A 13,709-nucleotide genomic window follows, 5' to 3' on the forward strand; every position below is an offset into this window, starting at 1 on the left:
CTTTATATCCCACAGGCATTTACCTAACCCTTCCAACTGTGTGCCTATATATGGTCCTTGTCACTGATTGGCTGGTGACTACATTGCATGTCTGGCTCTTGGGGTGGAATCTGTATTCTGTGTTTTTCCAATGAAGTAGTCAGGGAAGGTGTGAATCCCTCAGCCCTCAAGTGATTCGGTAGCCACCAAAAGATTGAAAGGACAAAGGATTGTGATTGGTAGCCTGGTTTCCACTGTTCCTTTTAAGAGTGGGGAACCTGCCCCTTGTTGATTAAGGTGATGAGTCCCACAGCACCAGAGAAGACCCCTTCAAACTGAAGGGGACTGAGAGGAAGCTCTGGTACCGCATTTCTCCAAGATCAGGCAATTACTGTAAAATGCTGCTCCCATCTGCCAAATCCAGCCTGCTCATGACACACAGCTGGATTACGAGCCTCCAGCACCCGTCTGTTCTCACAAGATGCCTTGCTGCGTTGCCTGGCATGGCTTAACACGTGATGCAGGAGCAGAGGTCAAACAGACTGGGAACTGTTACAAATGGATTCTACTTTTACAAGCAATACTGGCAAACAGAATTACCATTACCGCCACTTGGTCCGGTGGACTTAGTGCTGGATTACAAGTGGCGGTAAGGGTGGCAAATGCCAATTCCGTGGAGTACCATTGAACTCCATGGGGTTTGGGGGGCGCGGGGGATTTGCCAGTATTACCAGATATTTTGTCGGTAGCGTGGCAGAATTAGCTGAAGGTAATTCCGCCCACCCCACCAACAAACTTGTACTTTGCCAGTACGGAAATGTGTCGGTATACAGTAATACAGGAACGTTATTTCGGCACTTGCCAAGTTCAATCTAGCCCCATTCTCTTTAAACCTCTAATATTGAATTTTTAGTTTGGATAGACTTGGTTCTGTGATGTTTCTTCCTGTAAACTTATCGGCCTAGTTGTCTTCAAGGCCCTTGTTGATCCTGGACATTCACAGTGGCCCTATCGGCAACATTGATGTAAAGAAAAGGCACTGAAAGAACTCTATTTTACCGTTCTATGCATATGACATGTGCTGCCATGTTTACCTGCTTTACAAGATAAATGTATATGTTTCACTACTATGTTGCATGAATATCATGTTACTGCTCTGCTCCACTCTTACGAGTTTAGCCGTGGCTTTTCTGGGCATGTTTATCACTGGGAAGGTTTGCTAAACCGGAGGGAATTGGGTACCTATTTGAGGGTATGTCTTTCTGACACCCTGAACACCTGGCTGAGGAAAGCACTCAGAACAGCATGACACCCACACACATCTTACATTCTCTGAGCATGTTATTCCCTCCAGGCCTGGTGTAACCGAAGGATGAATGGAAGTTATTATTTTATTAGGGAATTTATGGAGCACCTGCCTAGCTTCAGGAAGCAACAAAGCGCTTTACAATCATAGGGGAAGACCACAGTGAGAGAAGCAGAGAGCTAACAGGGGAGGGCGGGCACTTGCCAGCATGGGGGGGCGCAGTGGGGAGGAGATCAGAGGCTCAGGCAGGATGGGGAGTGCAGGAGGAGCCATTCCTTGAAGTGGAAGCTCTTTCCTGAACTGTAGAAGTGATGGCATTGTCGGTCTGATCAGCTAACGCCCAGATTTGTTTGCTGTCTGCAGGAAGTACATTCAGGTTTGTGTGCAGAACCTGTCGGAGCTTCACTTTGTCCTGTCCAAGAGTACCCTGAGAGATGGCTGTGACTGTGCTGTGCTCCAGCTTGTCCCGCTGAACCCCAAGTCTGACCAGGTAGGCATGCTTGTATCTGCTTCATATCCTAAAAAGCACCTCCCATCCCAACACCGAGTCTGCGCAGGTATGTATGCTAAGGCATTGGAAAATTTCTTCACCTCCTATCCTGATGCACACTTCTACAACACCTGTAAAAACCCTACACCCTAACTGGCATCACTCCTCATCGTTATGAGCCACATCCCGAGACTAGAATGTAGCCACGTTGGGGGCTGTAAGCCCCTCATCCCCTTTATTCTAGAGAACACTGCCTTCTTTCCTATTAGTCTTTTCGCCTCCTAGGTGCATGCGCCGCTCCTCTGCACAATCTGTCTTGGATTCCATTCTAGATCACTCCCCTTGGCTGTAGTAAAGGTACTATGGGTTTTCCACCTCCCCTTTTTCTCAAGCTTTTGAAAGTGTCAGCACCCAGTCTATTCTTCATTTCCTTAGACCTGGGACGCTGTCCTTTTAGCAGGATATTTCTTTGTAACCATTGACTGTGTTCCTCTTGGATTTGATCATTTTTACTGTTTTCATAGCGTCTTTGCTTCCTAATTTGCTATGTCGAACACTGCACATATTCTTTATTATAGCTCCAAAGGTCTGTTGGCTTAAGTATTTGAATAGAACTCTTGAGAGTTAGTCCTTTCATTCTCCAGAATGGGGTCTGGCATGGATTCACATGCTCATGAATATTCCCCGTCAGGCTGGGAATCCTCGGTAAAGAAAAAATCAGTTTCGTTTCTGATCTGTCTTTCTTAGTAGTAACCAATCACTGGTCTCTGGGACATATTGCCCCCAGCCAATGACTGCCCTCTCCCTAAGCCTCGCCCTCGGCAGCCATCCTCAGATTTTTACTGCACGCTCAAGGGTTGGGAGTCCACGTGCTATAGCTCAAAAGCTTTGACTGCGTTTTGCGCTTTTTCAAAGAGATTTATCTAATTTTTCAGTTTAATCGAGCCTCAAGCTCCACTGTTTCTACTTCCAATCAACGACGACCCGTTTTGGATTTATCTACGCCCCTCAAGGGTGAAGTTTTCCTCGAGTTACGCTTCTTGGAGGATTCCAGAAGTTTCTGAGGCCTACCTCGTGGACGAGAAGAACCCAGGAAAAGGGAAGCTCGCCTCCCGGCAAACTGTTCAGGATCTGCCCTGGATGCAACCTACAAAATGTGTTCAAGGAGGACGAGCATTTGAAATGCCTTTATTGCCTCCACAAGGACAAAACGCATGTGGAAAAGGACTGTGCATTTTGCATGAACATGTTGGATCGGACTATGAGGGATCGCCGGACCTGCCTCTCCAACTGGCTGGAAGGCAAGAGCCCAGCGGGTGAGAAGAAGTCCAAGCGGTCTTCTAAGTCCTGTGAGGGCGCCCCACCGACTGGGGCCCAATAGAAGGCAAAGCACCGCGAGTCCGCGGGCACCGGGAGCGTCGAATGGTCGGGCTCCTTGGCTGCCAGGCAGGGCGCACCTTCACCGACGCCATCAACCGCGAGCCAACGCTCTGGCTCGGGGAAGAGAAAATCCAAGAACCCGGCTAAGCTTCTGGAGAAGCCCTAGTTGATCTTGAAGGAACCGGCTGAGGGGGAGCGAGGCGGTGACCCTCCCCCAGCGCACCTAAGGCGGCGAAGGCCCTGATCCACCCGGCTAAGGCCTCTATCGAGGGAGTCGCTGCAGCCCTGAAAAAGCCTGTGGAGGCTATCCCAGTGGAGGCGAACTCGGGACCCAGAGTTTCCCTACCTCCGCGGAGGGAATCCTCTTTTAAGCCCATCAAGAAGACCCCCGTGGAAAAAGAGGGGGGGGGTGGTGTCCGTTATGGACACGGACACAACCTCCGAGGAGGAGCTGGCTGAGAATCTGGTAGAGGCCCAGCCCCACGGGAGGAATCCCGAGAAGGGGGACGACGAGAGCGAGGGTGGCAACGACGACGAGGTTCCAGAGGAGGAACAACCGTCGCTCCTGGCACGCCTGTCGCAAACCTCAGCGGCCATTTTGACGGCAATCCAAGCCTTATGCACGGAGATAAAGACGAGACTGCCCCTACCCCCGGCGGATGACCCAGCTGTGCCGGGTTCGTCGGGAAGCCCTCCGAACAAGAGAATTCATCCAGTGCCCCTTCAGCCCTCACAGCCTTCTCAGCCTTTGTCGCCTTCCACGATCCCGAGGGACGACACGGGAACGGACACGGCCACGACGGGGACGGATGACGACGGCAGTGACGGGACTGGCGTCCAGTCTCCGATTTCTCGGGCGTACCCTCCCGACGAGATTGGCTCCTTCCACGCCATGATTGCCAGGGCATCCGAGCTTTTTCAGCTCTGCCCTGAGGAGAAGGAAGGCTTCCTCTACCAACGGCGCAAGGCCAAGAGGAAGGCGGTCCTCGCGGTGCCGTTGCTGGATGACATCTGAGACGAGGGACTTGCCCTTCTCAAGAACCCGTCCACGACACCTGCCAAGAGGGACCGGTATGAGAAGTAGTACTGGTACCCCGACGCTGCCCCGTTGTGCCTTAGGGCGCAGCCGACCTCGGATTCGGTCGTCTCAGCAGCGGCCAAGACGAAAGCAGGGGGGGCATCGGCTTCATCCTCAACTTCCCCACCGGATGGTGAGGGAAAGAAGCTGGACGCCGTGGGACGACGAGTCATGGCGGCGGCGGCGGCGACGATTAAGGCGGCCAACGCCCTAGCAATTGTGGCCCGCTATGACAGGGAATTGTGGTACAAGATCGCCCCCCTGTTGGACTTCCTCCCGGATGACAAGAGGGCAGAGGCCCTGGCGATCCTACAGGAGGGGGAGGTGGCGTCGGACCACGCCATAACTGTGGCCAAGGACATTGCCGACACCGGTTTCCGCCAGTTGGGCAACAGCGTTAGCCTTCGACGGCGGAGGTGGCTCAAGGCGACGGATTTCCGCCAGGACGTGCAGGCCAAGGTTTTGGACATGCCCTTCGACGGGAACAATCTGTTTGGAAAGACTGTGGATGAGTTGCTACAGGCCATCAAGACCGACACGGAGACGGCTCGAGCCTTGGGAGTTCTGCAGCAGCGGCGGCCGCCCTTTCGGAATTCCAGAGGCAAGCAAGGTGCCTCCAAAGGATTCGGCGGCGGCTCCCCGACCTACCGTCAGGCGGCCCGCTCCTCGTCGCAAGAAGCCTACAGGGGACGAGGCAAGTCAGGTGGATCTCGCCGTCGTCGGCAGGGAGGCCAAGGAGGCTACCAAGCGAGACTGAACTGGCCGCCACGTCTGGCCCCCACCGAAGCACCCCGGTGGGAGGCCGGCTGACAGTTTGTCAGCGTGTGGGAGTCCATCTCCATCGACCGTTAGGTGCTGGATGCCCTGGCCCACGGGCACACACTGGAATTTCTAAACAAGTGCCCCCGAATTCCGCCCGTGGCCAGGAAGGAAAACCACATCCCTCAACTGCTCTTAGAGGTAAAGGCGATGCTCAAGAAAGGAGCCATCAAGCTCGTCCCAAAGAGGCTCCGGGCCTCCGGAGTATACGCAAGATACTTCCTAGTCAGAAAGAAGACAGGAGGTTGGTGTCCCATCCTGGACTTGTGTCGGCTAAACAAATACATCAAGGCACAGAAGTTCCGGATGGTCACCCTCCAGCACGTGCTGGGACAGCTGGAGGAAGGCGACTTCCTAGCGTCGTTGGATCTGGAGGATGTGTACTTTCACATCCCCATTTTAAAAGGACACAAAGTTTCTCAGGTTCGTAGTCCAAGGGCGACACTACCAGTTCAAGGCCCTCCCATTCGGATTGAAGTCTGCGCCCAGGGTGTTCACCAAGTGCCTAGCACCAGTGGCGGCGTGGCTGAGCCTGCAGGGGGATCCACGTCTACCCCTGGACGACTGGCTCATCCAAGCAGGAACAAGGAAACTCGCCGTCTAACACACGGCAAGGACCGTCCGGCTGCTCATGGACCTGGGATTCTCCATCAACTTCCCCAAATCCCACCTGGTTCCGTCGCAGGTCTCACTGTTTCTGGGAGCCAAGCTCGATACAGTAGCGCAGTTGGCCTTGCCGGCCGAGGAAAGAACGCAGGCCATCCTGGGCAAGGTACAGCGTCTGCTGGCCATAGACGTGGCCAGAGTGAGGTCCATCAAGTCCCTTCTCGGGATGATGTCCTCTTGCATCCATCTGGTGCGCCTGTGCAGGCTTCGGATGCGTCCTCTGCAGGAGTTCCTCGACGCCCGTTGGACACAAACGACGGACAGCTTCGAGGACAAGATCTCGCTCAACGAAGTATTCCGCCAGGCAATTCGATGGTGGGGCACCCGCGCGCATATTGCCGCGGGCACGGACTTTCAGACCCCAGCATACTAGGTGACGGATGCCTCCCTGGAGGGGTGGGGAGCACACACCGGAGATCTTCACGCAAGAGGCCTGTGACTCCCGGAGGAGAGGTTGCCCCACATCAACATACTGGAGCTCCGAGCAGTGTTCTGGGCCCTTAAGTCATTCCTCCCGTCCCTCAAGGGCAAGGTGGTGAGGGTCTTCACTGACAACACCACTACGATGTTCTACATCCGGAAGCAGGGAGGAACCAGATCCCCAGCACTATCCAAGGAGGCCCAGGATCTGTGGCGCTGGGCCGTTGCCCAGGGGATGTTTCTGGTGCCTTCATCTAGCAGGGATAAAAAACACCATCACCGACTCGCTCAGCAGGGAGCTGCGCTCTTGCCACGAATGGGAACTACGCCAGGATCAAATGGATCAACTCTTCTGGCGATGGGGCAAACCCCAAATCGACCTGTTTGCGACAGCGACGAACTCCAAGTGGCAGAGGTTCGCCAGCAGGTTCCCCCAGCCGAGGAGCATGGGCGATGCTTTCTCGTTCCCCTGGGACGGCCTGTTCCTGTATGCGTTCCCGCCGTTGCCGTTGCTGCTCGGGCTCATCAACCAACTCAAGAGGTCCCGGTGCAGGATGATCCTCGTCGCACCGAGGTGACCGAGACAGATATGGTTCCCAGACCTTCTGGACTAGTCAGTGTCCCCACCAGTCAAACTATCGACGGACACAGATCTTCTCTCCAGAGAAGGAGGTGCCATTCTTCATCACGACCCGGAGTTGCTGAACTTGCAGGCCTGGCTCCTGCAGCACTAGAGTTTGGAGGGTACGATATCCCGGCTGACTGCAGGGGTGTTCTTGCAAAGGCCAGGGCATCCTCAACTCTCAGGTGCTACGGACACAAGTGGAAGAGGATCTCTGTGTGGTGCCGTGCACAGAAGATTAACCCTCTTTGGATTACGGCCCCTCAAGTGCTACCGTATTTACTGTCGCTGGCCAAAGCTGGACTAGCTCACGCTTCCATCAAGATACATCTGGCAGCGATTTCCCGATACACCAGAACTGCAGGACGGTCATCCCTGTGGTCTCATCGCCTGGTGAAGGAGTTTATGAAAGGACTGTTCCGATCGTTCCCGCTGGTGAAGGCTCCAGCCCCGGCGTTGGAACTCGACGTGGTGTTGACAAGGCTCATGGGCCCTCCATTCGAGCCCTTGCATTCGGCTCCATTGAAGTTTCTGTCTTGGAAGACTGCGTTCCTTGGGGCCATCACCTCTGCACGAAGCGTGGGAGAGATTCAGGCCCTTTTCTGCAAGCCTCCATACTTGACTTTCCACAAGACGAGGGTGGTGCTGAGGATGCACCCCTCCTTCATGCCCAAGGTGCTGTCGGACTTCCATCTCAACGAGCCCTTGGTGTTACCAGTTTTTTTCCCGTCGCCTTCGTCGCCGGCCGAGAGGACTTTGTACTCGCTGGATGTAGCTAGAGCGCTGAAGTTCTACGTGGACCGAATGAAGAGTTTTCGGAAGACATCACAGCTGTTTGTGAACTTTGAACCTGTGAACCTGTGAACCAAGGGAAGGCTCTCTCGAAAGGCTTCCATTTCCAGATGGCTCTCCGGCCGCATCATGCACTGTCATCGGTTGGCAAACGACCCTTGCCCGGCCGTCCGAGAGCCCATTCGACCAGAGCGATCGATGCTACCACGGCGTTCTTGTCTGGTGTGCCCCTGCTGAACATCTGCAGGACTGCTACGTGGAGGTTGACGCACACCTTCACGAGAGTCTACTGCGTCGACCGGGATTCCAGGGAGGAGTCCCGAGTCGGCCAGGCAGTGCTGCGCAACCTGTTCGCTTAAGGTGAGCCTGGTGAGGAGGTAAGAGATGCTTAATGTTGAGTTTTATGTAATGCTTAATGTTGAGCCTTGCCACCCCCCGTGGTTGTGCATGTGTGTACTGCTATGTATTCTTATATTCATGAGCATGTGAATCCATGCCAGACTCCATGCTGGAGAAGGAACAAGTTACTTACCTGTAACTGTTGTTCTCCAGCATGGGTATGGCATGGCTCTTCACTTGGTCATACTGCCACTTTACGTGCTACAAAATCTGAGGATGGCTGCCGAGGGCTGGGCTTAGGGAGAGGGCAGTCATTGGCTGGGGGCAATATGTCCCAGAGACCAGTGATTGGTTACTACTAAGAAAGACAGATCAGAAACGAAACTGATACTGATTTTTTTCTTTACCGAGGATTCCCAGCCTGACGGGGAATTCATGAGCATGTGAATCCATGCCAGACCCATGCTGGAGAACAACAGTTACAGGTAAGTAACGTGTTCCTTCCTGAGGTAGAGACGGAATTTCACCTTTTGGCAGATCCATTTGCCTTTGTTTTTCCCTCCTCTTCCTTCCAATACCGGGGAGCGTTCCAATTCTCGGTGCCCCAAGAGAGCCTTAAGCTGTAAGTCTCTAGGATGACTTTTCTTGAGATGCGGCGGCTTGTGCGGGTAGGTCTGTGCCTAAGCAGTCTGTCCTGGTTGATTGTCGTTTGCATCTCTGTATTCGTTGCTTTGATTCTCTTTATTCACTTGTTTGCTTTCCTACATTATTCTGAAACTGCTTTAAATGTATTCTAAAAGTGAAGTTTTAGTTCTCTTAGCAGAGCACTCCAAAAGTCAATGTGTATATTATAATAGTGAATGTTTTAGTGATATCCGTGGTTTTTCATTGATACGAGTTTGTCTAAGGCTTAAATAACATTATTTGGTTACATTCTGTCTAACTTGTAGAGTGCTCTGTGCATGCTTAATGGAACCCTTCACCACTCTCACACTTCTGAAGTTTTAAGCCTTGCAGCTCAGTCGCGCTACCCCGGTAGTTTGACTAGACATTGTTGTTTGTACCTGTTCCTTAGAATAGGATGGCCTCTCAATCTGTCCAAGGATGATTCTGATTCTCCATCTTGAAAAGGGTAGTGAAGAGATCCACAGAGCCATAAAACCTAGCAAGCAGGTAATTGCCCTATGGGTCCGCGCAATTTTGTACAGTGACACAACCCAACCCTAGTAAATGTGGAATGCCCTAGGGTCCGTGGTCGGCCTCAAACACATATTGTAGGGTATAGGATAGAAGGGAAATGTTCCATTTTCATATCAGGAAAAATGTTAAAAATCCCAAAGGCCTTTGACATTAATCCTCAATCATTAAGAGACTCTGAGCAATATAGAAGTGTTAATTCAGTGTCACGTACAGTATAGCTACAGAACAAATGAAACTCTTTGTAAGGCAGAAACCTGTGCAGTTCCCGCTGGGACCACTGCAAAAGATTTAAGACTACAGGTCTTTGCCAGTAAACCCACTTGGTAGCAGTCTGTACCACACAGATTCACTTGGTAGCTGTGGCTGAGCAGTCAGACTTCCCTCAAGAATAGTTAGGCAGTATACAGAGTATTCACAATAGGTCAAGAGCACACAATAGAACAAGTAAACACTGACCAGGGCTTGATCTAAAAGAGATAGAATTATTTATTTAAAACCACATCTAGAAAAACACACAGGCACTAATAGTAAGCAATTCAAAAACACGGTCACTAAAAGATATACACTCCCTTAACAGAATATTAGACAAGTCTTAAGTAAAGCCCCACTTATTTTCAGACGGCGGTGAGCGCTTAACGTAGATGGCACTCTAATAATTCGTTTTAAAAAGGGAGTAGAAAAGCAGAGAATAAATTGAAACGGATCCCAACACTTTTTCACGAACACAACAAGAGAGGAAGGCAAAGTAACACCGTGAGTTTAGAGTCAGTAGGCCGGATCCGCTTTAAGAGGATCAAAACGAAATGTGTCCAAGGTCGCACGGTTGCAGTGCACAAAAAGTCTTGTAACTGTTCAAAAAGGAATTGGACCAAAGAAAGGGACCAGTTAGAAGGTCAAGGCGGCCAGCCCAATCCAGAAGGTTAAGGGGTTATTATTACCTCGTAACAATCTTTAGAAAGGGAGGCCTGGCGGACATGCTACCTTAAAGTGGTGAGAATACTCCAGCGGGGGCAGTTGTTCCTGGCAGCGGATGCAAGTCGGTGCTTCGTCCGGGGGAAGAGAGGATCTCGTCGGGTAGGAAGACAGGAGTCCGTTGCACTGCCAGGGATCAAACCAGCTGCAGAGTTTCTCGGGTACAAGGAGCGGTCCGTTGATTCGCAGTTCAGTGGTGAGTGGCTATCCAGCCTGCCGGGGTGCTTGGCACGGGCAGTTCGACCACAAACCGGTCTGGGGTGCGAAGAAAGATGGTAAACTGGTTGTGCCCACCAGTCAGGGGAAGAAGCCTCTCCAGCCGGGAGATCTTCTCTGTCGTCGGGAAGTGGTGAGTCGGTTCCGCAGGGCTTCACCGGTGGTGTCGTCGTGGTATGTCGGCTCAGCTTCTCCTTCGTCGGATTCTCAGGTCCTGTGGCGACTTCTGAAGTTCCAGTCCCCAAAGCCTTGCTTTTATGCAGCATACCCCCATTCACTCAGCCTAGCTGTCAATCAAACATGCTAAGTGGTGAGCCGGCCGGCTCACCACTTGGGCCAATCAGGAAGGAGTGCGACTTGAGTTACCAAGGTAACTCAGTCCAGGGTGCCTAAACCCCCTCCCACACCCCCTGTGGTACCCAGACAGAGTGGCACCACTTTTGGAGGCTTCTGTGGAGAAGCCGCCAAAAAGTGGAACAAAGGGCTCGACTTGGGTTGGAGTCACAGAAGAGAACACAAACTCCATTTTAGAATCGAGTCCTGGCAAAAAATACCAACCGGCAAATTAATATTAATTAAATAAACCGGCGGTATGTTCGAGGCTATGAGATTAAATAATTAAAGTTGGTGGCCTCGAACAATGGGAAAATCCCATAGGGAAATATTCGCGGTCGAATATAAAAAGTAGTTTCCACTGGCACCAGCCAAAACTTGATCATGGGGGACGGAGACGTGCCCCCTCGACTAACAGACCCCGGGGCAATCGAATTGCCCCGACCAGTACGTCCACAATATGATGGTTTGTACTGGTTTCTGTTAACAATTTGGGACTAGTAAAGCCAATGGTGACTTTACATGCCCTGGGAGACAGTAGTCAGTCCCAGGGTATGAAGTCTATGGTGGGGTGTCACTATGACACCCCTGTGTTACTGCACGGAGGGTGCTGTGTAACACAGATCGTAAAAACACATGAGACCCTATGGAGTAAAGGACTCCATAGCCCATAAAACACATTAACAGTCAAAGGAACACCATAAATCATGTCCAAGAGTGGGAGAGTCTCGCTCTTGGCAGGAGAAAAAAACAAACTCCAGCAAAGCTGCTGGGGGACTCAGTAGGTTAGGAAATTCAGCCTAAAGAGAGAATTCTCCCTAACACTCTTGTAAACCATGGAAGAAGGACTTGTACAATCGTCACTGTGATGCAGGCCAACACATATCTGCTGTTTGGTTCAGAGTCCGTCCTATTGTGGCCTTTTCTTCACTGGAATTGATCACTGTGACAAACTTTTCTGCTGACTAGGGAACAAAATTATTATACGCCAGTTGGGATGCAAGTGCAACGTCCCAGTCAGGCAAAGAGATTTATATTGCAAAAAACATATTTGCATGTGTCCTAGTGCTAGCCGTTGTCATTGGGTGTGGCAGTATGCGCATTTACCATCTTGTAGTTCGCTTTGACACATTAGAATTACCATATAGCCATACAGAAAGAGCGGCAATGTATTCACGTTGCGGTTGCAGATGTTAAAGATAGGCTAATGTACTTGGCATTTAGCGGTAGTGTAGTGTGCTAGTAGGTAGTGGACATAGGTAAGCATGTGAGATAGTCGGAGAAGTGTTGTGGTAAAGGCTAGGTCCAGGGGCAAAGGTAGCAGGAGTTCTGCCGTGTTGCATTTTAGGGAATGTTACAGGATGTGTTTTGTGAAAGTATGAGAAACAGTCCTAACATGGAGCTGTGACACTGTCCAGTTGATCTTGAGACTAGTCCCCCATCCCCTTACCACATAGAGGACTTGATGCCAAGGCTACATGCGCTGTGTCGCTAACAGTTAATTGAGTCCAGCTGCAGAACTCAGAGGAGCTGGGAAAGGAATGTTGAGTCTAGGGAGGAAGGGTAGGGATGTGCCTTTTTGAAGGTTGAATTCATGTGAGCAGGGCATGGGGATCTGTGATGCCAAAAGGCCTAGTGAATATTTATAGCACTACTGCCCTCACCTAAAGAGCGCTCATCCCATTGGAACTGCAGGCGCTACTCGCTAGGGATCCATAAATATGCAAAATGAAGTGTGGTGCCCCATCAAGTCATTCATGGGCACCTGGGTTCCCATGGAGATAAGGGAGGAGACATGCCAGGGCTGTACCGAGATTTAGGACGGGAGGGGCAGAGGTGAGGCCAATAGATTTGTCTACAAGGGCAGAGAGCTGTCTGTGCGTGCCACAGTGTCTGGTATAATGAGGAGGCCCACGTATTATCTCGCTATCCACACTTTGATCAGGATACAACACAGGAGTGCACATCACGTGATGGTCAAGAATATTCTACTTGTTAAATAAATGGATTATGGTAACAATGTACCTGGCAGTTCATCAACTCCTAGTGTCTAAGTAGTTCACATGTTTAGGGGAATGTGTTTTAGATGATGTTTGACCAGTAGGTTAATGAACTATAGGCAGTGCTACAGATAGGAATTTGAGGTGGGAGTATTTTACTCCCTAGTTTTAAACTTTGAGAGTAAATGTGATTTCCATAGAGTAAAAATTAGTTTTTTCCTTCACAAGAGTAAAAACTATGCAACATCCAGTCGACGCATCCAAAAAGTTAAAACTATGGAAATCATCATCATGTGGCACCAGTCCACATCATGAAAGATAAACATGTTGCTCTCACAGTGAACAGGTACTTTACTGCACAGTGTGCAGTAGAAAAAGCACCCTCTCCCAAACGGAACAGATATGATATGGCATTTGTAACGTGCCTATAAACAAGTGTTTCAAGGCGCGACGAGGCGGGGGGGGGACAAGGGGAGACAGACAACGATCTTACTAGGCCAGGTGTCATTCAGATCGCGTTAGTGCAAGGGGAGGGGAAAAGTGCAAAGGGGAGAGTGCAGTACAGGGTTAAGAGCATACAGGATAAATAACAAGGGCCAGCTGGTGGCAAGTGCGAGGTAAGTGCAGACAAGTGCTGGGAAGGGGGGGCTGTAGGGATACAGACAGTCCCGCAGTGCAGGGGTTGCCAGGGAGGCAGTGCAGGGGACAGTGGCTGGGCCAAGGACCGAGAGCGGTGAGTGGCCCAGTTGCAGAGTCAATGCAGTTTCAGTAAGTTTAGCAGGGGAGAGGGGGAGAGAAGGCGGAGGCAAAGAGGAAGGTTTGGAGGTGCTTCCGGAACCGGCGATGGTTCTCCTCGAGTTTCAGGAAACGCTTTTCCAGAGGGAGGCCCCTGCAGCGGAGAGAGATCTGCCCCCAACTCGTTGTTTGGAGAAGCGGCTGACCCTGAGGGAGTTGGAGGCGGATGAGCGAAGAGCTCGAGAAGGAAGATATTTAGGAAGAGAGAGTTCAAGGTATTTTGGCCCAGGGCCCCAGAAGGCCTTGTGGACAATGCAGAGGGTTTTGAACTTGATCCTCGCAGTCACTAGGAGCCAGTGTAG

The 13,709-nt window shown here is 51.3% G+C and overlaps 1 protein-coding gene across 1 annotated transcript in view; it reads left to right on the top strand.

Annotated features, from left to right (window-relative positions):
• The window catches only part of TRAPPC10 (trafficking protein particle complex subunit 10), a 1,566,314-nt gene that overhangs the window by 1,306,429 nt on the left and 246,176 nt on the right, over positions 1-13,709 (top strand). The window contains exon 19 of the mRNA XM_069635677.1: positions 1,649-1,775. Within this exon, the coding sequence (XP_069491778.1) occupies positions 1,649-1,775 (127 nt within the window). The remainder of the gene's footprint in view (positions 1-1,648; positions 1,776-13,709) is intronic.

The sequence above is a fragment of the Ambystoma mexicanum genome, chromosome 7p (genome assembly GCF_040938575.1).
Source record: "Ambystoma mexicanum isolate Mex_15411 chromosome 7p, UKY_AmexF1_1, whole genome shotgun sequence".
NCBI lineage: Eukaryota > Metazoa > Chordata > Amphibia > Caudata > Ambystomatidae > Ambystoma > Ambystoma mexicanum.